This window comes from Perca fluviatilis, chromosome 15 (genome assembly GCF_010015445.1).
Source record: "Perca fluviatilis chromosome 15, GENO_Pfluv_1.0, whole genome shotgun sequence".
Taxonomy (NCBI): domain Eukaryota; kingdom Metazoa; phylum Chordata; class Actinopteri; order Perciformes; family Percidae; genus Perca; species Perca fluviatilis.
Window position 1 is genome coordinate 15,787,222 of NC_053126.1, and position 27,087 is coordinate 15,814,308.

A 27,087-nucleotide genomic window follows, 5' to 3' on the forward strand; every position below is an offset into this window, starting at 1 on the left:
TAACAAACTGTTGGTGATTATGAATATAGTTGCAAAACCATGTAAGGGATTCCAGCAAATTCATAGTGTAATAGTTTTTGGAGTAAGCCAACTGTGATTAACTGTGTTAAAAGCTTTGGATATATCAAAAAAATATTCCTAAGGCATATTCGTTGTTATTTAATGCAGTATGAATTTCAGTTGAGAATCAGTTGAAGCACAGCCATTTCTGTAGAATAATTTCTTCTAAATCCATATAGATGTTCATACAGAATGTTCCACTTCTGCAGATGTTTCATCATTCTATTATAAACCAACTTTTCCAAAATCTCAGAGAAACATGGAAGTACAGAAATAGAACAGTAATTATTAAATGAACTTCGGTCTTCAGATTTAAATACAGGAACTACTTTTGCAATTTTCAATAAATTTGGTATTAGTTCAGTTTCCAAAGATTTATTGAAAATAATCAGCTAGATGATTCCCTTACTGTTGAATGCCATCAAAGGATTTTTTTTAATGTTTCAAATAGATGCGCCACTTGCATTATATAAAAATGAATGAACTGTATATTACTGAATGAATTAATCTCTGATTCTCTTTGGAGTATTTTTTCTTGTATGGTTTAATTAGTATATTGCTTTTGGTGGGATAATATTCAACTAGCAGCATTAGCAACAATCGTGTCCGCGCACACAGGGGACGGAGTAGCCTAAACCTGTTGCAACACCCATAACAACAGCGCTACACAGCTGGAAGTAGAATACTCCAACACATTCATACACCTGAATTAACGAGATCACAGGGAGAAAACGCAAACGCATAACAAATGAGTACTTTATAGACAATATGGTATGATTCTCTCGTGGCACACAGATGCGCAACGGATTCAGTGCGCCGTGCGTAAACGATGCAAGTTGCATTCTTACCTGTCGTCGGTCTGCCAGTCACCGAGCAACAGGTCTCGGAACCGGTACCGAGGGGGCAGAGGGAGCACCTCCTTTTCCAGTTCGACCATGGTCCTCCTCCTCACGGCCCAGAGATAGAGACAGATATCACCGCAAACTGCACCTCCACAGCGAGGTGGACCCCTCAAAACCAACCCCGCTCCTCTTCCTTCTGCTATTCAAAACGTAGATTAATAACGAACACATTGATACACCTCATGGCATCGTCTTCGACCTCCCTTCAAAACAGAAAAAAACAAGTTCTTTCTTTTTTGGCATCTGTCACAACGCAGCTCTACTTTTCTTCCCACCGAGGCAACAGGTCGAGGATATTCATCCGTCGGTGCGTAGGAGAGGCTCCACTTTTACTGTGACAGCTGGACAGCAACTGGTTGTCTCTCAACAGCAGCATCCTCTCTGCCTGAGCTCCGCATGGACGCACTGACAGCAAATGTGCAACCAGCCGTTGGGGACTACTGTTCTGCTGCGACGCCTTTTCATTTCAGGCATAACAAAAAAAGGAACAAATAAAATCTAGAATATTGTACAATAAGCGTTCTCCATCATTGCGCTAAATTATCAGCATACTTGCCTCTGTAATCCTGAATGATAACACAACTGTCACACACATATACGTGATAGCCAGAAATGTCTTTGATACTTCTGTGAAAAGACTTGTCTTGTTGAAAAAGGCATGAAGACACATCCAATTTATTTAGTACAAGCTTTATAACCGAGCTCTGAGCTGTTGCTCTCTCATTAAGCATACATATAATCTAATACACAGTCGAAACAGATGATACATCCCTTCTCATGAAAAATATACCATAATCCTGCAAAATATAAAAAAATACAAATATGTTCAAAAGTAGATGTTCCTCTGAATGTGGGCTATTATAACATAAAATGACAAGCTTTCTATTATCATATGCACATTTCCCCATATAAATATTTCAGTTAGCTCTTATTCTTTGTGTAAATAATTAAGTGTTTAAGGGTGTAAACACTTGTAAACTACTCTTATTATGCACCAAACCCATAATTTATTTTGTAGTAGCTAACACACTGTTAATAGTTTGCCTGCCACTCATTACATGTCACAGGTTTAATCTTGTTGGGACTTGTGGTCATAACAGAAGCCATAATGAAATTCAAATGTGGTGCTTAAGGGAACTGTTGACTCAAAGCCACAGACAACAGGTGTTATTCAAATGAACTTCCAATGATTAATATTAATCAGTCAGAACAGAGCCTTGACACAGCACCATAAAGCAGATCCAAACAAAACCTTCATTCAAGAGGGTCAAAAAGCATTTTTGCCCATTGAACGGATGAAAAAATGAAGAATAACACTGGATAAACACATTTTTTGATTATTTAGATGGATGCTGAGATTAGTTTGTGAGTAATTTGAGTTCATATGCCTAAACGTACTGTGTTATTTTTACTAACAGACAAACGTCTTTTAACCCTATTAGGAAACTTACATTGCATACCATTCAGTTTTACAGTCACTTTGATATGGTTTTGTCTATTTTGCCCTCTGGTGGTCATCATGACAAGCACGCAATTTGTATTGAGCTAGATTCATTTATCTGTTCAAACTGTTATCTGACAAGTAATAGTCTGTTAGGATGTAGGTTAAAACACCAGAATACATATGCATTTGTTAATCTTGTGCCTTTGGCAACAAAGAAATACCAGGTTGACAGGAAGCCAAAACATTTCATTTCAAGTGGGTGGGCCTTGCTCTGTAGCCATGGTAACAACAAAAAGTGACTGAGCATAACAGAGCATAACAGAGGAGATATTTCATGTGTTTCAAACCTCATATAAACCCCATTCAGTCTCACATCATCATAATGTGTACTCTCTCTGAGGACAATTCGCAGAGGCAAAAGAGTCAAGCAAAAGACAATCAGGCTTTATTCTTTTAGATCTAGAGCCATTTTCCTCATTGCTCACAAAACTGGAAATTTAAATACAAATATAAACAAAGAGTAAAAAACAATCATCCATAGAAAAGTCATATAAAAACATAGTAATCTATCAGTCACTATTTGACATCCTCATTTAGAGCATGCCAGTTGCCTTCCAAGTTCTATTCCAGTGTAACGTTGACGGAGGCTAGAGCATCAACAGCCCAGCTGGGGTACTGGTCAGGAGAGGGGAACAGTCGCTTCATGAACGTCCGTATAAACTCAGGGAAGCGGCCTTCCACAATGCTCTGTCTCACAGAGCGCATCAGGGTGAGCTGCAAAGAGAGAGGTTTGATGATTTGAAGGAAATAAATGTGATTATTGATCTCCAGTGAGAAATAATTTTCTCTTCTGCATCTATAGAGTATGGGAGTGCTACATGTAAGCATCATCAGAGTTTACAGTAATTATATAATACATATATTTTTTTAAAACATCAGTAAAAAAAAAGTTAAATGGGTTGATAGTGTGCCTAACAAACATGTCACACTACATGTTTTTGCCTGAATGTTGAATGTCATACATACACATGAATTTCAAAAGAAACAGCACTTTCAGCAGCATTTTGGGATTCACTTATTCTAGAAAATACATCTACTGGAACACACGAACACACACACACACACACACACACACACACACACACACACACACACACACACACACACACACACACACACACACACACACACACACACACACACACACACACACACACACACACACACACACACACACACACACACACACACACACACACACTTTATACAGTAGCCCAAGACACACAATCCAAACACTGGCTCTGGAGATAGCTTTTCATGTTTTTATGTTACCTGAAGACCACCGTAGACTCTACTACATGTTTGGAAGAGGAAGGGTGAGATAAGGAGTATTTAGTTTGTTGCAATCTGCAACCCTTACCGCTAGATGCCACTAAACCCTACACACCGGACCTTTAAGGGAATGTTTTTTGTTAAATGGTAAAACGTTTGTGGTTAAATCTTGATTTAATCTTCAGTTTTGATGTTAAGAGACATTTCCAATACTGACCTGGTAGGCAATGTTGTGGATGGTGATGTGATGCATGGCTGCAGTGTCACTCTTAAACAGAGCATGGAGGTAAGCCCGACTATGTCTGAAATAAAAAAACAGTAATCATTCTTCCAGTAATACAGTTTTACAACATATATGAGTAACAACATGTCTACACCATCCACGAACACAAATTGCCTGGAAATTGTGAGCCAAGTGAGATCAAAGTAACCATTTTGGAAACTGTAAATCCATTCTGGTGTTTTATCGCTGGGAAATTATAAAATGTGAATTAAAAACAAATTCAGACTTTGAGGTAGTCTTCTTTGGCCAACAAATCCTAAAAAAAAAAAAAACTAAGTAATTGACAAACAAGTCAAACCAAGGTCTTCTTGGGCAGTTGCCGGGATTTCCCAGTTATCCTGGCTCAATTTAGCCTTGACTCGGTTTCACAAAAGCAGAGGCACCTAAGTTACCATGGAGATTTATTCTGTACAGCTAGCCTGCTCCTGACCAGGCTAACAACCAGGATTTATTAATCTTGCTGCCTTTTCTGTTCATTCAGCAGTGGTTTTACCTTATTATTATCTGCCTGCATTAAAAACAACAGGTGCATATTGCCATTCATTTAAGTACTGTTATAATTTAAAGTTGTGACCATTATTTTAATAATTATTCATGTGACATTGTTACTGTTATATTGCTGTATGAAAACTGCTGTTCATATTGTTGTTAGAAGTTTGATAATTAGAAAAGGCTGATAAAGTTGCCAAATGTTTTTTAAATTAAGTCTGTTACTAATATATACTGCACTTTCAACTGCTTTTATATTTTAAGAAAACTTAACATATGCAAATATTTGCATGAACATTAAAAGATTGAACAACTAAGACATAAACTGAACAATTTTCACAGACGTGACTAACCGAAATGGAATAATGTCTCCCTGAACAAAGGGGTCAAAATCAAAAGTAGCCCTCAGTATCTGGTGTGGCCACCAGCTGCATTAAGTACTGCGGTGCATCTCCTCCTAATGTACTGCACCAGACTGGGCATTTCTTGCAGTTGTTGTCATCCTGTACCTGTCCTGCAGGTGTGATATTCGGATGTACCGATCCTATGCAGGGGTTGTTACACGTGGTCTGCCACTTCGAGGACGATCAGCTGTGCTTCCTGTCTCCCTGTAGCGCTGTCTTAGGTGTCTCACAGTAGGGACATTGCAATGTATTGCCCTGGCCACATCTGCTGTCCTCATGCCTCCTTGCACCATGCCTAAGGCACGTTCACACAGATTAGCAGGGACCCTGGGCATCTTTCTTTTGGTGTTTTTCAGAGTCAGTAGAAAGGTCTCTTTGCTTTCCTAATTTTCTTTTAACTGTGACCTTAATTGCCTACTGCCCTTAAGCTGTTATTGTCTTTTTGACCGTTCAACAGGTGCATGTTCATTAATTGTTTATGGTTCATTGAACAAGCATGGAAAACATTGTTTAAACCCTTTACAATGAAGATCTCTAAAGTTATTTAGATTTTTACAAACATATCTTGAAAATACAGCGTTCTGAAAAAGGGGCGTTGCTTTTTTTGCTGAGTTTATAAAGTGCTGCACATTGTGTGTTTCTATAGTGGACCAATGCACCTTGAATTGTTTTAGTCGATAATTTTTTTTTGTATTCTTTAACAATAAAGGATTCAATAAATTGGCATTCTTAGCACACAATTTGTGTTGTCCAGTAAACTGGGAATATAATTTGGGAGGATTGCACAATTTTAAGAACATATCCTAATTGTACAATCCTGCCAAATTATAGTCTTAGTTCACTGAACCAATAACTATATAGTGTAGACTACTGTACTACAACTGTGTAACAACACAGAGAGGACACCTCAATGTTTTTTGACCTTATATTTAGCTGGGGGGGAAATAACTGATGAATATCACTCGGTTACATTCATGTTTACAGTGTGCATTCTATTTATCACTTAATTATCTTTATAGTTTCTAGATTTCAATGTCTTCAGTGTCTTTCTTTTCTATATCCATATATACAAGGGAGAAAATCATATAATATATAAAGAAGGAAACTCATCCTCTATAAAAAAAAAATAAAAAAATAAAATTCAATCTTTTTATAAACGGTGAGAAAAAGCATGGCAGATAATAGCGGACCGACTGAATGAGCTAGTCTAAAAATATATATTTACGAACTACTGCTCTTAACTTAAACCATTCAATGAGTCACTTGTAATTTGCAAAAATGAACAGTTGTACACTTACACAAAACTACATATTTTTTTACAAATAATGTGTTTCACGTTATACTCACACAAGAAGCTGCTGCTCACTCTGTATAAAGTATAAACAATGCATATTCTCCATTTTAGCATCAGTAAATCGGTTATCGGCCTCACGGTCGGTTAAGGAAAGCCGTTTAACGCGCATCTATCCACAATACTTCAGCCTGGCTCGACCTAGTCGCTCCTGCTCAGCCAGGCTTGGCCTTCGTGAAACACACAAAGCCAGGCTGCACAGATTAGACTAGGTTAATCGCTTTATCGGTTATCCTGGATTTATAAATTCTGCTTTTGTGAAACAGCCCCCAGACTTACAACATTATGTATGTTATTGTTTTTTTCTTGACTTACCTCTTGCAGGTGGGGCACTGACAGTCTGGGTCTATGGGCTGGAAGTCCTTGGCATACAGCTTATGTTTTACCTGAAGAGATCCCCAAGGCACCAAGGCAGAGCCAAACCTCTGAGGAAAAAGAAACAGTGAGACTGTCTGAAACACAATTGAAATCAGTTTTTGATATGGAATTAAAAACTGCTAAATGACAATTTAAAAGTGATTATCAGTGTGTGAGGTAAAGAGAGCTTACTGCTGTGCGGGTGGGGAACACGCAGTCAAACATGTCACATCCCAGAGCTACACACACCACCAAATCCACAGCATACCTGCCGTATGAGGTACACTCTTAAGTTATTTAAAAAAACAAACAAAAAAAACACAACAGTTCAAGCTATTTTAAGCATACGGGCAAACGTACCCCACACCCATGAGGTATCGAGGCTTTTGTCGCGGCAGGTGGTCAGTGCTGAGGGTGACCATCCGCCAGAAGTCATTCTTCTCCTCTCCTCCACTCAGGCCTCCGATGGCAAAACCAGGAACATCACGTTGAGTCATTTCTAAAAGAATGGGATTAAATATCAAAAGCACAAGTTTGATCATAATATCTGTTGTCTTTGCCAAAATGCAGATTGCTGTCAAAATCTTTGTAAAATATTTTTGGTCTTTAAATTTGACAGTAAATATCTTGATTCCTCTTCACATCATCAATATTTGAGAGAGACTCTTACTATCCAAGCTGCCTGCCACCTGTTTGATTCACACATACTTCCTCATCTGATCATTATGTAAAAGCTTATTTACATTTATGGATAGGAAAGGAGAAAAACATTACATGTTATGATAATTTCACCGCTGACGGCAAGGTAAAGCGGTAGCCTGGCAATCCAGACCCAAATCCGAAAGATTAAGGGTCTGGCACTGAGTAATGAAAATGGTCAAACTCGAGGGGCGACACCAAGCATGCATTTGAAAATCTCACTACATTCAATTAGATAACACTACGACCAATCACAACAATACACGGGGTGACGTATCCAGAGCCCCATACGCTTAGCTACTAGCGGAGCTAACTGGTAGATTAAACTGTGGTCATCTGTTTTTTTATCTCGCCTCTGGCCCGCCTATATCAGATACACCGATGTGATTGGTGCGCCACGGCTACATGGGCATAGTTAATGAGCATCATTACTGAATGCCAGAGTGACTTGCTGAGCAAATTCAAATTGTGCTCTTGCGAAAACTCTGGATTTCCAGGGTAGTAAAGCAGTGAAAATATTCTAAATATAGTGCACACTTAAACGGAAAATAGATGTTTTTTAGGTGGGCCAAAATAGTGAGGAAATTTAGTGAAGGTGAAATACTGTTTTGTAATACATAGACTATGGATAAGTACCTCAACCTCATACAACCCCATTTCAAAATATCCAAACTATCCCTTCATTTTGGCACCTCTCCAAATTTAAATAATAGGATTTTTAAGGCATTTAAAAATGTTCTTAGGCTCCATCCGTGTATGATCCAATCCTCCTGCATGCTTGTCAACACCGGTATACGGGGACAGAGGTAGGTAATCAGAAATAGAAAAAGGATCTCCACAGAGCAGGTTTTATTTTTTACCATCTAGACAGGTCTTGCGCAGCTCTGCATTCAGCCCTCCCTGGATGATGGCAAATAGGTTCTGTTTGTCTGGATTTTTATTGGCTGCAATGCAGCGGTCCAGCCAGCGAATGGATCTGTGCATTGCCTCCTCCACCCGGGGTCCTGTCACGGTACTGCTGACTACATCATCCAGCTGCATCATGATGTCTGACCCTGGAAGAACACAGAGAAACATAGAGAGGCTGTTGTTTAGCCACTGGGAAACTTTGTTATTTAATAATGATTCAAATGATTTAACTCCTTGCAGACCCAGACTGTTCTGTATGCTGATGGATTTCTCAGGACTTAGGAGGATCTCTTTGCCATCATAGGGCGACTTGAACTTTACCCCTTCCTCAGTGACCTCCGAGAGCTCAACAAGAGACACCATCTGAAACCCCCCGCTGTCCTGTTAAGAGAGTGAACCACAACATTTTAACACAGAGCACAACACCTACCTCTTGTACTTTTGTTAATATGTATTCATCATATATGATTGATTGATTGATTAATTTAGGAAAGCTAAACTCACAGTTAAAAGATTTCTCTTCCAGTTCATGAACCCATGTAAACCATTGGCTTTCTCGATCAAATCAGGCCCCTAGAGTTACAATTGAAAAGACATTAACAAAAGTGAATTCATATAGCCACTATTAAAGTCATATGAATAATAAGAAAAACATAAGTGCTATTATTGCAGTGTTGCCTACCGGTCTCATGCCCAGGTGGTATGTGTTTCCAAGACAAATCTGACAGCCAAGACCCTCCAGCTGATCCACAGTGATTCCCTTCAGAGTGCCCTGAGTGCCGACAGGCATGAAAACCGGGGCACTCACGGTACAGTGAGGCAGTATTAGATCACAAGCTCTTGCTTTTGTCACTGGGCATTCAGCAACGATACGCAGCGTGAGGGGAGAAGCTGCAGACAGAGCTTTCTTCAGGGACATGTTTTCTGAAGTACTTGCATCAGCTCCACACTCTGTGGTGGCAGCCATGTTGCAGTGAACATGTGACGTGGATCAACTACAAATTGATAATCAAGTTGACCAATCAGAAATTAGCTATTTGTTTCTGACGAAGAGCAACGCCTTTTAAATATCCAATCAGAATGTTGGCTTGATGGAGGGGCAGCAAAATTATCCAATAGACTGCCTGGTTTCGCAGAGAAGAGGCGTGGGTATATTCACCGGTTTCGATCGGATGTCATCTCTCAAAACCGGATGGTGTTCTTGTAGAGGAAGTTTTGTTTTGCGAGTTTTCCGTCCGTTTCGACTGACTGGGAATTCAGTTACTGCGCTTCAAAGAACACGAAATGATACAATTGTGAATTGCATTTCATGTAACTGCTCAATTGTTCAAGGAGAGAATAAAACCCTGAGCTGTTTGAAGCGGCGGAACTCTAACGTTACACTTCAGAGTAACCGGAGAGCACCTTCCTGCTAAGCTAACGTTACCTAGCTAGTTAGCGCGGCTAGCTTTAGGCTCTGGTTTACGTTGTGTTGAAGGGGCTCTCCGAGCTAACGAAGCCATGGGGAACCGGGGCATGGAAGACCTGATTCCCCTGATCAACAAGCTTCAAGACGCGTTCAGCTCCATTGGCCAGAGTTGCAATTTAGACCTTCCTCAGATTGCAGTGGTCGGTGGACAGAGCGCTGGAAAAAGCTCAGTCTTGGAAAATTTTGTTGGCAGGTAAGTGATTGTGGTTCATTAATTTTAGAATTTTCAATTATCATAGTTTACATTGTTTGTTGCGTGGTCTAGTAACATTGTCATTTTAAAATACAATTTACCGTAAAGCTAACGTTACCAGTATGTAACGTCAATATTAAGTTACGCACTTGTCGTAAAACTGCCTTGAAAATGTAAAAGTGGCTGCAGTTTAAACAACTTGACGTAACGTTAGCCTATATACGTCCTTTACGTGGCAAACCAGTGGGCCTGTGGAAAACTTGCTTTTACAAAGTTTTGTGTACCAAGGGTGTGTGTACCTTAAGTGTAGGCTTTCCTAGTTTTAACAAGATAATGTTTAAATTATGAGTTTAAAAGTAAGACACAACATGCTCTTTGCTCCAGTGAGCTCTCAGGTTGTTCCTCGGATCATTGCCAATACTTTACCCATATTTATGCCCTCTAAAACGGTTTGTATTTTAACTGGTTCCCTCTTTACACCTTGACATTTTAAGAAGCAACAAACTAACTACCTTCAGACACACTTAAGATCTCTATGAAAAAAATGACCACCGTTTGTCTGTAAAGTAAACATTGTGGCACTTCATTTTCATTCACAGTGCAGATTATATGGTTTTGCCATCCGTCTATTCAGCCTTAGTTCTGAATGAGAACTTTTTCTTGTGGTTCTATTTATGTTTACATGCCACACCCAGAATGTCCCACGGTACTTGCATTTACCAATTGTTATTTGGTCTGTAGCTCAGAGCTGTTGATGGGAGTTGTATTGTGTCATATAACAGTTTGTTGTTAGGTTAGTATGTTTATGATGTGGATATGGAAGTACAAACATGTTATTGGAAAAGCTCAGCGCAGTGGAGGTGAGCGAACCACATTCTTTCCTTAGGGATGTGGGGTTTTGCAGCAGAATTTATATCCAGTGTATGTTCTATAATAACAATAATAAGTTATGTTTGTAATAATAATAATATAACCAGGGAAGTTTGTGGTCCCCTGCTGGAGCTGCTGCCCAAGCGGTTGAAGATGCATGGATGGTTATATAATGCGGTACAAAATTAGCTCTAGCCGAAATGCTGGTAAAATATGAAATTGGCTGGTAGATTTGCTTCAAGCACCAGTCAAAAAAACAATCGGCAATTTGGCCGGTGGACAAAAAAGTTAAATTGTTTTGACCCTGAATGCATGGCTTTTGCACAAACCGCACAAGCTCACATCTGTAGCAGACACAACTTCCCTTACCATCTTCCTCTTTTGTTTTGCTTGACGTCTCCATTCTCTGTGGTGTAAAGGTTAAGCTACAGAGCTCCTCAACAGGCTGGTCCTGTTGTCCTCTCCCATAACAGCAATTAGTGAGATCACACTACAGATAAACAAAACAAGCAAGTAAAGCAGGTTGTTTAGCAGGTTTTCAACGAGGAGAGAGAGAGAGAGAGAGAGAGAGAGAGGAAGTACATTGGCTGTTAAGATGGCATGCAGACAGGCCTTTGGTTATAAACACACTGGCGAGAGTATGTCGTAACTGCTCTCAGTCAAGAGCACACGCACACACACACAGATCAGACTAGCTCAGTGCACATTCATTCAGATGAGTGGGACTTTGCATTGGGAGAGCACTTGACACATATCAGCTGTAATTAACATGAGACCTTTCATCGTGACCTCCATTTCGCAGGACTAACACAAGCACTTTGCAGTTGTGCTATGGCATGCACACTTGTACATGGTCATCCTTTTTTTTTTTTAACTGTGCACTTTTTGTGTTTACCATCTTTTTATCCAAATGATAAAATAGTGCTGCTGCTACTCTTAATGCATGTTGCTGTTGTGAGGGTGAACTTGAGGGCAGTCAAGGTGGAACGGTCAATGTTAAACTCATAACTACAAGGTCAAGTCTGGCTTCAACCTGGAAGCACTTGGGAGGTGCTGCATATCACTATAACAACAGGCGCGCTAATGTGAAGGTGACTCATTGTTGATATAAGGGCTTATTTTAGCTTAGGAGCAGCAATACCTAATCATATCATGTTCAGTCATTTGTTGCACAAAATTATGAGTGTTTAGTGTTGTAGGATTAGGATAATTGATTTGCAGATTATCTGTGGTGACAACAGTCTTTTAACCATGAGCACTGAGCTGCTGTTTCTGACAGTATTTGTTGCTCTATTGTTTCCTTAACCCTTGTGTGGTCCTTCGGGTCCCAGTGACCCGAAGGACCACACAAGGATTATGTACTTCCCTTTACTTTGTTGAGAATTGCTCTCTAAACCCTGTTTCTTGTAAAGTAAGTAAGTAAAGTTTATTTCTAGAACACATTTAAACACAGTTTAAGCTGACCAAAATGCTGTACAAACAAGAACTAAGGTGCTGTATTAACCCTTGTTTAGAGAGCAATTCTCAACAAAGTAAACGGAAGTACATAATCCTTGTGTTGTCCTTCGGGTCACTGGGACCCGAAGGACAACACAAGGGTTAATGTTCCTCTTTTTCTGTCTCCCGCCTGAACTCCATGCATGATCAGATGGAGTAGGGAAAACTGGGGCTAGACCATGTTAGCTGTGCAGTTTCTGTATCTCAGAAGTCCTGATTTTCCACCCAGCCAAGTCAGGTGGGATTGAGATTGCTCGCTGTGCTGTATGATCCATCTTGTTGATGTGATTTGGGCCTCTGCTCCCTCCAAGTTTGTTAGTGGAGACCAGAACACATTGGCTGGCTGTGGCCTGCATACTTTGCTGGGCCGAAGCTAATCAAATCTCTCTGGCTCAACAGCCTCATGTGTTTGTGAATGTTTCTGTCTTTTGGTTGGTGCATGTGTGTTATGTGATGTTATCTTGTTTTGGTTTGCATCAAGGCAACCTATTGAGGGACCTTAAGTTTTGGTGATACAATGAACCTACTCTAAGTAAGGGATAATGTAGAGCGAGGCAGTTGTTATAGCGAATACAACCCCGACAGGGTGATCAGGACCCTGACATGAAGCGGAGGGGTCTTGAATCAGCACTTCACTGCTGCTACTTGTGCTCACACTGTAACTTATTTATGTTCACACTACTTCAATAACATTTACAATCCATTATATAGCAACATCATATTTTTAACCTAATCTTACTATACTTAAGTTTTTATGTATTGCTCTTAAGCTATGTTACTTTAATCACGTATTGACTATTTTCTTATTCTTATTTTTTTTGCCTTAAATTTGACTGTGAGCAACTGCAACTTAAACATGTCCCTGAGGGGATCAATAAAGGATTCTGATTATGGTGGAAAACAATAAGCTTTGGTGATTGAGACCTAATACACCTTTCTCATGACAGATGTGTGTATTAAAAATAATAATGGCTGCATTTCATCCAGGAATGTCAGTCGGTGTCATGTCCCTAAAACTGGGCATGCTGCTTCACTGGCATGTCTTACTGACAAAACTAAATACACTAGTAATATACAATATGTACATTTGATAATTAATGCTGAATTATATTTAGCTGAACTTGTGAGTGATATTTTTCTGGCTTGTCTATGGTTTAATGCATGTGTTATTGCATCATAATTAACTCAGTTTAGAGATAATTATCAGGACTGTGTCTCAATGTTTGGCTGTGTTGTGTGATGTCATTGTCCCAGTAGGGTGTAAAAACGTCATATCTAACACAGGAAGCTGGCCTGGGTGGAGGTTGGTATCAGATCTTTGGCAAGTAGACTACTGAGCAACCAGGAGCTTTTAAAGCATTGAAACAGGTGTTCTAAGTTTAAAGCTGTACTAGATCTTTAAAAGAATAAATTGTCCGTAAAAATATATGTGGCTGTCTTTCTGTACCACCATTACCAAAATATGACCATATATGGTAGCGATGGAGTTTTTCACACTATCGTCATGGCTGAGCCGGCAAAAGTTAGGAAAGCACTGTCGGAGGAACAGAGAAAGAGCAAACGGCAGACTGACCGAGCGAGGAGTCAGACACAAGTAAACATAGGAGCTGCCAAATATCTATTCCAAAGCTGTAGTGGGAGCTCTATAGAGAAACCTGCGAGAAAACAGCGAAGAAATGGCCAAAACTGCATAGCGCCTCTTTAAGAGCAACCGACAACCCAACTGTGAAAAACTTCTCATTGTTGGTGTCTCAATAATGCACAATTGTGCCAATTGCATTTGTCCTTGTTTGTTTACTGTCCTATCATGCTTTGTGCGATACAGATAACTCCATCAGATTTTCATAACATTGACATTTGTCTTTGGCACTTGCATATAAGATAATACACACCATATGAAACAGTGCATAGACTACACAGCAATTCACAGCAATTGTGCATAAATGCAATGCATTACCTTGTGCATGAGTTTGGTTGAGAATTTGCACATAGCAAGACAATGTCAAGTGTCAGGCCTGAGGCTAGTGTGGTTAAGACGTTATCGTGGGTGATATCTATTCATGCAGTTCAATGTCTTATTGTACTCTGAAATGAAAGAATAGAACAAATGAAAAAAATAAATCATGGAATCAATTTATAAACCAAAAATGTATTCTAAATTTTTGACTCATCGAAGTAGCCCCCTTTGGCAGATATAACAGCTGAACACACTTGTGGAATTCTTTCTACAATGGAAATCAAATATTCTTCAGAAAGTTCTTCCCAACTCTGTTGCAGAAGTTCCCATAAATGTGTCGCACTTGTAGGTTGCTTTGCTTTCACTTTTCTGTCCAGTTCATCCCAAACCAGCTCAATGGGGTTTAAGTCTGGTGACTGTGCTGGCCACTCCATGTTTTTAAGCTTACCATCTTGTTCTTTTTTCCTAAGGTAGTTCTGGCATAGCTTGGACTTATGTTTTGGGTCATTATCTTGCTGTAGGATGAACCCCTGACCAACTGCAAAATGCTGTGGTAGCCGTTTTGGTTCAGGGTGCCTTTCACTCTGTACAAATCACCGACCCTGGAACCAGCAAAACAGCCCCAGATCATCATGCTTCCTCCTCCATGTTTGACAGTTGATGTCAATCACTGAGGAACCATCCTTTGTGCTGCGTGATGAACCGAAGATTTCAAATTTTGATTAATCAGTCCATAACACCTTCTTCCAGTCTTCAGTAGTCCATTGGCAGTGTTTCTTGGCCCAGGCAAGCCTCTTTTTCTTATTCTGACGTAGGGCTGGGCGATATGGCCTAAAAATAAAATCCCCGATTTAAAATAAATAAAATCAATCTGCAGATGACAAAGAAATTGTTCAAAACAAGTTTTATTTTGTTTTGACTCATACACACACATGGGGCATGTACCATTATGATTATTCATGCCAATTTTGTGGAAATATAAATTGGTTTGAGGTTGTTGTTTTTTTTTGGGGGGGCTGTATATTCAACAACAAAACGGATGCGTGAGATAAAGATGTTTTCACACTCGTTCCTCGCTAAAAGTTCAAATCATGTTAACGTTATTGCGCAGCCTTGCCCCTATTTTCACCTGTTGCTGAGTAACGTACGTTAACCTCCCATGGTCTCTTGAATGCAGCATACCTGGAGCAAGCTCCTTCGTAGCGATAAAAACAAACGTCGAAGCGGAGCTCCGTGCTACAGAGCGGCGATTGCTAGTTGTTTAAGCCGCTACGACCTCCGTCACAGCTCGGTTGTATCAGCAGCATTTAGTAGATGTGTTGAGCCGCAAAAGAATTCCTCAACACCGCCTCTGGTGCCCCGCATGGTGCTCCTTCAGGTCAGCTGTAGCTGGTGGTTCAGTTACCGAGAATAGGTGACTCTCAGCCGGGGACAGTGCACCGCGAGTGGCCGGTCATTTCGGCGGAGATTACGGATAAGTAAGTAATGAAACGACTGGTTAAGAAAATAATTAATGTTAGTCCCAGTCGCTGCCATGTTGTTTGTGTATCTCTATGGCAAACGCGCGGGGGGAGGGATGAGCCCGTTCGGAGCTACGGGAGCCCAGAGGGGAGCGTCGGCGGATGTTAAGGAGAAAATCGATTTTTCATTTAAACAAATCCACGTTGACTACACATTCGAGTTAATCGATAAAATCGATTTATCGCCCAGCCCTATTCTGACGTCTCAGCAATGGCTTTCTTGCTGCAACTCGACCTATCAAACCTGAATGAAGACTACATTGCATAGTATTGCGCGCATATATATATATATATATATATATATATATATATATATAAAAAAAAATTGGAACAGAAATGTCTGGATGACTGTGTGTAACACAGTGGTCATCCCTGTGACGAAGAAGTACAGACAGGTGTCAAAGAGTAAAGGGATTTTTCCAACATGAAGTTGAATTGTGGTAGTGGTTGAAAAGTCTTTGCTGCCTAGTAATGCTTCTTGGTACCGACAGTGACAGACTGTGGTGGGGGAATGTGAGTAGCCATAATTATACATCCATTGCCACACCAGAGACCCATGGCATAAGTCCTACCAAACCACAAACACGTTTTTGTGTACTCCGCCCTCCCGTTAGAGCGTACTATGACCTCAGAGTTTCACACACCGGTTTCCATGTTTGAAAACGAGCCCTGCCAGCCAGGCCTCTGTAGACTCGAGGAAAATGAGGATCAGCTGTGGGCTATGGCTTCTCAGAGTTGCTCTGCCAGAGGCAGTGGCTGTCGGGGCAGGCAGGCAGGGGGAGGGGAGTTGGCTCTCCTGGTCTCTCCCTGCCCAAGTCTCTCTTGCTTTCTCTTGTGGTAAAGGAAGGGAGGCTCACAGACTGATGCTCTTTGCTTAGCCATCAATAATACATGAAGTGATACACAATATGCTCAGCCTCGTTTATCATTTACAGCGCATCAATAATGGAATCCTGGCCTCTTGCTTCTTTTCAATATGTCACTGCTATGTCTTCTCCGAAAAGCATTTGTAAACAAACAATTTATTTGTGAGTCTTTTCATGTAAACTTTATTGACTCTTTATTTTAATGCTGTGAATCTTTGACCAGTGGTCACTTGTTGAGCCAATAAGATGGCATTTGACTGCTGAAGATCCAGTGAGAGTCGCCTGGCTGTAACTGGAGCGATGCATCAGCACGTTAGCAGTTTCTTGAAGAGGTCATTCTTGCTGTGACCTCTCAGCAGCATCTTACCACCATTCTCCACATCCAGTCTGTTCCATTAGCCTATAGTTGCTTTGTTCTTTATCTCCCTCCCTCCCTTGCTCCCATTCCTTATCCAGGGCTTTCTATAGTGTCCGCTGTGTGAACAAATGCCTGCATGCTCTACATTATGTGCATGACACAGCACCAGTGTTGAACCACGGACCTCTGGATTTTTGCTGAGGTAAGGAACATCCAGAATGTTCCCCACTGTTTTGCCACAGGACTACAGTCTGGGAATAGCAGGCAGTATACCGTATGGTAGCTCCTCTCTTTTCTCCTGTCCTGTGGCTTTACACAATGCTTACGGTCTGAAGTCAGCAGGCAGGCTGAACACCGCCATAGTCCCCTCAGGCCGGTAGGTCTGGCAGTAGGGAGGGAAAGGAGAATGTGGGTTAGTGACATGATCAGCTCTGCTATGATTGTTCCAGGACTGGGGCTGGTGATTACCACCAGATGTAGTATGTTTTCAGAGCAGCAGAATTGGGAGGAGAGTGCAGAAGACTGTGTAGGAGCCTCATCTGAGGGCTGACTAGGCAACTTTGGCCGTGTGGTTAAAGTTCTTCAGGTTCCAAGCCAACTGTGAAAAAGTTCTCATTGATGGTGTCTCAATAATGCACAGTTGTGCCAATTGCATTTGTCCTTGTTTGTTTACTGTGATATCATGCTTTGTGCAATACAGATAACTTTATTGTCCATTAGATTTGCATAACATGGACAGTCTTTGGCACTTGCATATAAGACAACACACTCCATATGAAACAGTGCATAGACTACACAGTAATTCAAAGCAATTGTGCATAAATGCAATACATTACCTTGTGCATGATTTTGGTTGGGAATTTGCACATAGCAAGACAATGTCAAGTGTCAGGCCCGAGGCTAGTGTGGTTAAGGCGTTATCATGGGTGATATATCTTGTATTGCCACAGCCTGAGCTCACACAAAAGCTAATAGCGGCAAGCTGAAATCATGGGCTTTATTTGTCCTTTTAAAAAGGCAGTAAATTGAGCAGCAGGAAACAAGTTCATCAATGGAAAAATGCCACATTACAAAATCTCAACCACAAAGGGAAAATCCACCCTAAAACAGAATCTAATAATTTTGATCAGTAAAGTCAGTTTTTACAAATGTAAATAACATTCTCCCTAAATTGGAAATGTGTTTCCAGGTCGTTTTTATAGTCTGTATTAAAATACCTGAACATCATGAAATTGTCAAAATCTCTTTTCAGTTGGCAAACCGCTCATCACTGCCAACATCTGGTAAAAATTGGGACAGACAGCCCAGCTGACCAAATCATCATCTCATGGTTGGAACGTTGTATGACAAAATCGACATATATTAAAGGTCAATGAAAACAGCTATACTGTCTGTATGATTGGCTTTATCGACGATTAAATGTGTGATTCAGAGTAAGTTCAGAAAGACACAGCCGGTTGAACATGTCTGTTCAGTGTCTTCTTGCTCTCTCTGGTCCCCTATACTTTCTTTTAATGCAGCCAAATTCATAATGTAGTATGTAGTAGTGATAGCGACATTGTCTGACAAAATCAACATAAACCCAAGTTTATGACAACAAATTTAACCAGCTTAATGTGGACATACTCTAAGTCTGTGGTCAAAATGAGTTTCATTTGAATGTCAATCAAAAAATGCAGGCTATTCGTAATATCACCACAGATGCTGTCATAGTACCGTAGTCTGTGGAGCAGCTTTGAGATTTGTCCTTAGATGACAGTATCATTACAGTCTGCTTAGGTCACTGTTGGGAGAGAATTGTTTTAAATTCATATACTGAAGTGTTGAATATTGTCAATTAAGGGTGACGGAAAGTAATTTGAATAAAAAAATGGAATCGCACTCAGCTTGAGCGAAGCGCTGCCGGCATGAATGAGGTAAAAAAACAGGAGTTAGTTGGTTCATTCTCCCGGTTCAGGGACACTACTTGGGTTAATTAACCGGCTCTTCGGTCAGTTCGTCAACCGTCGCTGCAAGTCAGTTAACCTCCTCCAGTTTAGCTACAGCCAGTCAAAAGATAGCATGGCAGATGCAGGAGACCCATTGACAGAACTTGAACCCCCTCCTCTTTCACTGAAGTCACCGGTGTGGAAGTATTTTGGATTTCCAGTGAGTGATAAAAGTTATAAAAAAGCCACAGTTTGCAAGCTCTGCTATATGTGTGTGTACCACATTCTTCCACTGGCAGCACGATTAACATGGCAGTTAATCTGTGTGGTATACAGTACAGGCCAAAAGTTTGGACACACCTTCTCATTCAATGTGTTTCTTTATTTTCATGACTATTTACATTGTAGATTCTCACTGAAGGCATCAAAACTATGAATGAACACATATGGAATTATGTACTTAACAAAAAAGTGTGAAATAATTGAAAACCTGTCTTATATTTTAGATTCCTCAAAGTAGACACCCTTTGCTTTTTTTGATAACTCTGCAAACCCTTGGTGTTCTCTCAATGAGCTTCATGAGGTAGTCACCTGAAATGGTTTTCACTTCACAGGTGTGCCTTGTCAGGGTTAATTAGTGGAATTTGTTCCCTTATTAATAAAAACTGTATGTTAAACTGTACGGAAATAGTTTGACATTTAATTGTTCAGAGAAGACTATGGACATGGCTGTTTTATTGTTTTTTGTTTGTTTTGTTGTGAACTTGAATGTCATCTTCTGTGAAGAAGACTGCAGTTACAAAAGAGAAACTAGATGGCAGGTTATAGATATTAGGGGTGGGAATCACCAGAGGCCTCACGATATGATATCATCACGATACTTATGTCACGATACAATATTATTGCGATTTTAAAGATATTGCAATATTCTGCGATATATTGCAATTTATTACCTTTTTTCCAACTTAAAATTTTTTCCCAATTTCAAATTATGTCCCCAAGACAAAACTTTGTCAGCATCTGTTTTATCTAAAAAGATACATTTGTTTGTTCATCTCACTTCAATTTTATTGCTGCATCAATACAGTATCGATACAGTATTGCCACGGAAAATATTGCGATACTATGCTGTATCGATTTTTTATTTTTTTTCCTCACCCCTAATAGATATGTTATTGTAACATTATGTTTTTAATAAATAAATTTGACAATGTAGTGTGGTACATTGCGAACAAAGGTCAGATATTATATTGCATAAAAGTCTAGTCTAAAAATGGCATAGCAACCTGTGCTTTAAAAAAAAATTATGTAAAAATCGAGAATCGAACCGTGACCTTACAATCGAAAATGTAATCGAATCGAGGATTTGGAGAATTGTGACACCCCTATTGTCAATATAGCACCTGTGAATTCTATTTTAGGGTGGATTTTCCCCACATTAAGAGTGGGTGTGAATGAATTTATCTCTTAAGCTCTAATGATGAGAGAAAATTACTTTGTCAAGCTTGATTTGTTGTGAAACAAGTTGGAGGCGTGAAATTCCCCCTTGTCCATCAATTTACCAGCGGCCTCGCTGTGAGCACATGGACATCGAGTGTGAGTGTAATGAATAATTGAACTTTTTTTGTTTTTTCTTTGAACATGCCCTCATCCGGTTTTGATTTCCTTCCTTTTCATCCTTTCTACTCTGTACAATTCTGGTGTTTATGTTTCTTCCTCTGTCTGTCTCTCTCCCTCAGGGACTTTCTTCCACGTGGATCAGGCATCGTTACCCGTAGACCTCTCATTTTGCAGCTGGTCAACAATAAAGCAGGTGAGTGTTACCAGTCCTGTGCACAGCCACATTCCCCATCTCCTTTCATCGCTGCCCTGCACATGGCCTCTCTGTCACAGTGCCTCAAGCTAAGCTCACTGTCTGCTATTTGCTGCCTTCGTCTCTTTAATTTAATATTCTCTTTTTCTCTCTCTCCCCTGATCTGTCTTTCTCTTTTTCCTTTTCTCTTCCTCCACCCGCCCCTTGTGTACGTCACTTTGCCCCTGTGTTTAGAATATGCTGAATTCCTGCACTGCAAAGGAAAGAAGTTTGTGGATTTTGATGAAGTGCGGGCGGAAATTGAGTCAGAGACCGACAGGATAACAGGCTCCAACAAAGGCATCTCTTCCATCCCAATTAACCTGAGGGTCTACTCCCCAAACGGTAATGAACACAAGTCTCACTGAAAATCACACATACCGTTAACACCTTTTGCTTTTTGGATTACGAGTAAGTACATTTGCATGTTATATGATAAGATATACCATATTGTAATGTTCTAATGTGTTTTTTTTTACTCCATCACTTAATAACTGTCACAAACTATTTTCTATTCTAAATTATAGAATAGAAAATATCTAAACTATTTCTTTCAGTAAATGTTACACTTTTAAGTATTGTGGCACTGGTTCCTAAACGACCGGCATCTACTAGACCGAATGACAACGCAGATGTCGGTGCCTTATTTTGATTCCACTCAAATGCCTGCGCTGCTCTCTGGTTCTTCAAAACAGAAGTTGCAGGCAACATTAGCCTTACATCCGCTAGTAGCTGACTCAAACACGATTAAAATGCACGTGGCTGTATTTCACTTGAAAGGATTCTAACACCGGGACGTACAACAGTCTGCAGCTAAAGACCTAGAGTAGACGGGACTTAATTGTGCGTTCAGTTGCAACTCGTGAGCTCATAGTGCATTCATTGTAGTTGTAAAGAACCCTTCTGCCATCTAGTGGTTCTTCTTTTTATTGTTTAACAGCAAGCTTATTAAAATAAACATTTTAAATATATAATTTAAATTTAACAATATTGCCTTAGGAATAAACAAGCTATTCTTTAATGTCACCAACTGTCGTTTTGTTTGCTTCAGGTACCGTTTAGGCACCAGCACTGTTTTAAAAGTACCCAGCCCTATTCAAGTGTCTTGTACACAAGATAAAGCCTTCCCCGACCACCACAGACACCCATTGATATGCTAGATTAGTCTGTATTTATGAGAAGGGAGGAAAATTAGGTTTTACAAAAAGCACAGGACTATTTATCTTGTTAATTTGTTCTTTTACATAACAACACTATCATTACGGTGATTGCTCTTTTACTGAGAATGCTATTGATTAATCAAGCATTTGTTTGTTTGCATCCCTTAGTAGTAGGTTTCCAGTCAAATCCAGTATTAAGTTAATGTCAAATCAAACTAAATATACTGCTTTTAAAGTTCCCATATTATGAAAAAAACACTTTTTTTTTCTGGGATTTGGGGTGTTCTTTTGTGTCTCTGGTGCTTCCACACGCATACAAACTTTGAAAAAAATCCATCCATGCTGTTTTGAGTGAGATACGGTTTCTGAATGTGTCCTGCCTTCAGTCTCCGGGTGAGCTGTTCAAAATCGGCACGGCTTGTGACGTCACAAGCCAAAATGAGCTGGCTAACTGCAACTGTTAGCTCGTAGCGTTAGCATGCTACACTAGCATGCTATCTCGTTCTCAATAGCAAAGCACTGCTACAACACACACAAGTTCACTATAATCTACAAAAGAACTACTTACATGTGTGCCCTCATTTAGAAGTCTCCCAGCTAATCCTGCCTTGTAACTGACCGAAGTTAGAGAAACAGCCTTTCTTTTATGATGCTAGCTGACATGATCTACATCTGAGCTACTGTGCGAGTGCAATCAAAGATGGTACAGAAGAAGAAGAAAAGAGGTCTCCCTCTGTAGCTAAAACCAAGGGGGTAAGTTTAGCTTCAGAACTCGAACCTCCTATGGCGCCCTTTTGACGCTACAAAGAGATCACCTCCCGTTAGCATTCCACTGACTAGCATTCATTTTGGTGCCACTTTGACAGCGAATAACTTTACATCAGAAATGTTTAAAGACTCTATTTGTCAATTGTTAAGTTCTAAAGAAACACGACAATGTATAAAAGGCTCCATTACCTTGTACCTCACGTTATGGCTCCGTAGCAGACGTTTTTGTAAAAATAGGCTAACGATTGTGTCATAACCAAGTGACTTACTGTCGCACAGTAGAGGAATTACCATATAGTACAGGAGAAGCTCGCAGGCAGTTTGGACTTACGTTAGCTGTTTAGGTTTAATTACTAATGTTAACTAGCATGTTAGTTAGCAATAATTAGCCTGTGCCTATGTTATCTTCTTACATATACCTACACTCTCCGTCTCTTTAAGATTGGGAATGATTGAGATTTCTCTTGGCACAGCTACTAGAAGACTTAGAACTTTCAGAAACGTTGCTCACGTCACCTTTACGTTGTTTCTGTCAGTTGGAGGCTGCGCAGGAAAGCAAGAGATCACCGGAAAAGTGCTTCTAATATCCTTCACTGGTCTCCGTCCAGAGCAACGGGGTCTATTGGTCCATTATATATATGTTAATGGCTAAAACAGAGACAAGGTGAAAAGAGGATCTGCAGCAGTGAGAGAGAGTAGTGCAGTACGACAAAAATATGGTGATTTTTGAAAAAAATGTAAACCTATTCTGGTACAACCTTAAAATACAATTACGAACCTGAAAATGAGCATAATATGGGCGCTTTAATCAAAAAAAGATGATTATGGAAATGTATTACTTGAGTTAATGATGCTTTATTATTAAGATGTAGACTTGTTTTGTAATAAAACTACATTCTGCAATTAGATTTATTCATTATTTATAATTATTTATGGTAAAGCATTATTTGCTTTTCTAATTGTTAATGACTTCTGCCAATGTGACTCAGTGCTGAACCTGACCCTGATCGACCTTCCGGGAATGACTAAAGTTGCCGTCGGAGACCAGCCCGTAGACATCGAGCACCAGATCAGGGACATGCTGCTGCAGTTCATCACCAAGGAGAGCTGTCTGATCCTAGCAGTCACTCCTGCCAACACTGACCTGGCCAACTCCGATGCTCTGAAGATCGCCAAGGAAGTGGACCCACAGGGTAGGCATGTAGTAATTCAGAAGTCAAAGAGCAGGCCTGTGAACACAATGTAACACACAAATTTTTTGGGATTTTTTTCTTATGTTATTCCATGAAACAGAAAAATTAAAAACATTGCATATTATATTATTGCTTTTATATTTCAATTTCTTAAGAAAGGGTCAAAGATAGAGATGGCCTGATACCATATTTTGCTTCCCGATTCCGATACCTGAACTTGCGTATCGGCCAATACCGAGTACCGATCCGATGCCAGTGTGTCATATATTTTATTATGTTTTAACAACTGTATACTACTATCCCTGTATGGATGTGATATTATTTCTATCTTTGTTGTCTGTCTGGCTCAGGTTAAACTCTTTGTGAAACATGAACAAACACAAACGATGAATGCCACAGAACTTTCTTTTATTATGAAGTTTGACCGTCAGTTATAACGGAAAAAGAACATAAATAAACTACGTTAACGTAGATTTTCTTTAGGGCTTTATTACGTGGTATCGGATCGGTGCATAAACTCCAGTACTTCCCGATACAGATACCAGAGTTTTAGGCAGTATCGGAGCCGATGCCGATACTGGTATCCATATCGGAACATCTCTAGTCAAAGACACTGACATAATGATTCTGTGTATCAGCATTTTTCCTTTATTATCCTGTAAGAAATGTAGAAGGAAACAAAATAGTGAAAGGTAACAATATGTTTGAATTGATCTAGTGACACTTTTTTATTTTGTGCAGGTCTGCGTACCATTGGTGTTATAACAAAACTGGACCTGATGGACGAAGGGACGGATGCAAAGGACATCCTAGAAAATAAACTCCTGCCACTGCGTAGAGGTGAGGATTATACACACAAAAACACATTCACTTTGTTTCTGACTCAAGAGTGACTATTTGTGTTGTTGTTTGCAGGCTACATTGGTGTGGTGAACCGCAGTCAGAAAGACATTGATGGGAAGAAGGACATTCGCGCTGCTCTGGCTGCAGAGAGGAAGTTCTTTCTGTCCCACCCTGGCTACAGACATATGGCAGAGCGTATGGGCACACCACATCTACAAAAGACACTTAACCAGGTCTGCTATCAATTGTTTGTTTTTAAATTGCAAAATATAATGTCATTAATTCTCTAAAATAACAGTAGTACCTCTGTCTGTATCTAGCAATTGACCAACCACATCAGGGACACTCTGCCTGGTCTGCGCAGTAAGCTGCAGAGTCAGCTCCTCTCACTGGAGAAGGAGGTGGAGGAGTATAAGAACTTCAGTCCAGATGACCCAACACGCAAGACCAAGGCCTTGTTGCAGTGAGTGCATCTGAATATTTCTGCTCATAACAATGCAGAAATTATGGTATGGAGGATAACTGCGCTGAAACATGTCAGTCCTGTCTAAATAAGTCCCCCACGTGAAAAAGCTCAGTCTGCTCTGATTGGTCAGTGTTTTCGGGTCTTGCACATCTTCACCGCGCTCCTGGAGTCTCTGCAATGCCATTGCAGCCAGGGAATGACTGTAGCATAGTATAGTTGTGACATCACAACAACCATATGGAAGTCATGACGGCTCATACTCAGACTTGAAAACATGGAAATCTCACTTTTTACCAAAATGGGAGTTTAAGGAACAGTAATTTTTGCAGTGGATCTCCAGTAAGCCTGTAGTTGCAATAAGATCATTAACACCGGCCCCATGTCTTTTGTGCTTGACCCTTATCAGGATGGTGCAGCAGTTTGGTGTGGACTTTGAGAAGTGCATTGAGGGCTCTGGGGACCAGGTGGACACCAATGAGCTGTCGGGTGGCGCCAAGATCAACCGCCTATTCCACGAACGCTTCCCCTTCGAACTGGTCAAGGTAGGTGTGCCATGAAGTACAGTTATTATTATTATTATTATTATTCTTGTGCTTTGGTCTTTACAAAGATTGAATTGTTGTTAGAACATATCATTTGCACCTTATCCCCATCTCCCAGATTGTGTTTGATGAGAAAGAGCTTCGGCGAGAAATCAGTCACGCAATCAAGAACGTCCATGGTGTCAGGCAAGTGGAATGGAAATAAATAAAAAACCTGCCTGACTTCAGAGTAGCCACCCACAGAGCGGTGACATTGAAATACTGCTGTACCCACATGCTTTGCTTTTCTCCCTTCATGAAAGCTGCTATTCTCCTATAATTCAAGTTTAAATAATCAATCCTTGACATTGCAGACTAAAAGTACCAATTAAAACAGTGTTTTTTGTTGTTGTATGTAACATGTATTTCTTCTATTTTACTTTCCTTCACCATTCTTCCAATTCCCCTTATCTCCCTACTGCAACACCACCCACTCCCTTTCTGTTTCTGTCTAAGGCATTCAGTTATCATGAGGTTTTATGTTAAATGTATCTTAGTCCACTGTGCTAATGTTGTCATGTGTTCTTCACTGATACTCTCCTTTAGGTCATATCTCATTTGTGGTTGTTTGCTTACACCTGGCCTTCTTTGGCATTTTATCTTTCCTCCCCCTGTTGAGGCTGTCCGTATGTGTGTATATATGTATTTCTTTCTCTTTGTCTATAACCTCATATCTCTTTAGTCACCTTTTGTGTACCTAATCATCTGTCTGTTCATTTGTTTTGTTGGCCTACGTGTCCGTTAACTGTCCCATCGGTTTGCCACTGTGCCTCTGTCTCTCTGTACATCCTCAGAACGGGGCTGTTCACTCCAGACCTGGCGTTTGAGGTCATCGTGAAAAAGCAGATCGTTAAGCTGAAAACGCCCTGTCTCAAATGTATCGATCTGGTCATTCAGGAGCTCATCAACACAGTCAGGCAGTGCACCAACAAGGTACTGCAGGTGTCCAGCATCTCCCGACCCAGCCGAGACATAGGGCAGGGCCAACCAGGGGTGAGGCAGAGGGTTTGCTGACGCAGAACATTAGCCAAAAGCTTCTTACACTATCCATAAAAAAGTTCAGTTCAGTTCTTGTACTTTATTAAAGAAATGTTCTGTGCGGTTTATCCTAAGCCCAGCCCAGCCCAGCCCATCCTAGCCCGATTAGCCCTGTGTGCAGGCAGCGCTGTCGTGTTGTGGAGTGTTGTGACGGGTGACGTGTCGTCGTGGATATGAGATGTTTCAGGGACTCAACCTGTCTGAGCATCTTTGGTCTCTCCTGGACAAGCTGCAGGTTTCATAGTTCAGCACACATAGCCAGAAAAACATGAAATGGTCTTAATAAGCTGTAATTTGGC

The 27,087-nt window shown here is 40.4% G+C and overlaps 3 protein-coding genes across 10 annotated transcripts in view; 1 reads left to right on the top strand and 2 right to left on the bottom strand.

The window, feature by feature from the left end:
* Positions 1–1,294, bottom strand: part of LOC120574502 (potassium channel subfamily T member 2) — a 41,725-nt gene extending 40,431 nt beyond the window's left edge. For both annotated transcript variants that reach the window (XM_039824851.1, XM_039824850.1), the window contains exon 1: positions 909–1,294. In XM_039824851.1, the coding sequence (XP_039680785.1) occupies positions 909–997 (89 nt within the window). In that variant the 5' untranslated portion in view covers positions 998–1,294. The remainder of the gene's footprint in view (positions 1–908) is intronic.
* Positions 1,295–2,829: 1,535 nt separating this feature from the next.
* Positions 2,830–9,228, bottom strand: qtrt1 (queuine tRNA-ribosyltransferase 1). The gene is made up of 9 exons (XM_039824895.1): positions 8,913–9,228; positions 8,735–8,803; positions 8,473–8,611; positions 8,182–8,376; positions 6,983–7,121; positions 6,815–6,890; positions 6,581–6,690; positions 3,956–4,040; positions 2,830–3,180 (listed from the first exon to the last, which is right to left on the bottom strand). The coding sequence occupies exons 1-9, from the start codon at positions 9,195–9,197 to the stop codon at positions 3,028–3,030; spliced, it is 1,251 nt and encodes a 416-aa protein (XP_039680829.1). The 5' UTR covers positions 9,198–9,228; the 3' UTR covers positions 2,830–3,027.
* Positions 9,229–9,403: 175 nt separating this feature from the next.
* The window catches only part of dnm2a (dynamin 2a), a 37,980-nt gene continuing 20,296 nt past the window's right edge, over positions 9,404–27,087 (top strand). For 3 of the 7 annotated variants that reach the window (XM_039824861.1, XM_039824858.1, XM_039824862.1), the window contains exons 1-10: positions 9,404–9,891; positions 20,627–20,700; positions 20,935–21,084; positions 23,657–23,860; positions 24,602–24,700; positions 24,776–24,936; positions 25,024–25,166; positions 25,576–25,711; positions 25,830–25,897; positions 26,545–26,683. In XM_039824861.1, coding sequence (XP_039680795.1) covers positions 9,731–9,891; positions 20,627–20,700; positions 20,935–21,084; positions 23,657–23,860; positions 24,602–24,700; positions 24,776–24,936; positions 25,024–25,166; positions 25,576–25,711; positions 25,830–25,897; positions 26,545–26,683 — 1,335 coding nt within the window. In that variant the 5' untranslated portion in view covers positions 9,404–9,730. The remainder of the gene's footprint in view (positions 9,892–20,626; positions 20,701–20,934; positions 21,085–23,656; positions 23,861–24,601; positions 24,701–24,775; positions 24,937–25,023; positions 25,167–25,575; positions 25,712–25,829; positions 25,898–26,544; positions 26,684–27,087) is intronic. The other 4 variants (XM_039824859.1, XM_039824860.1, XM_039824863.1 and 1 more) reach the window with 2 other exon arrangements.

Excerpts from the sequence above, each read along its gene's own strand:
- qtrt1 (XM_039824895.1), bottom strand. The coding sequence starts at position 9,197 with ATGGCTGCCACCACAGAGTGTGGAGCTGATGCAAGTACTTCAGAAAAC. Across the intron at positions 6,691-6,814 it reads TGTTCCCCACCCGCACAGCA|AGGTTTGGCTCTGCCTTGGT; the intron begins GTAAGCTCTCTT and ends CTTTTTCCTCAG. Across the intron at positions 4,041-6,580 it reads CAGTGCCCCACCTGCAAGAG|ACATAGTCGGGCTTACCTCC; the intron begins GTAAGTCAAGAA and ends TTTTTATTTCAG.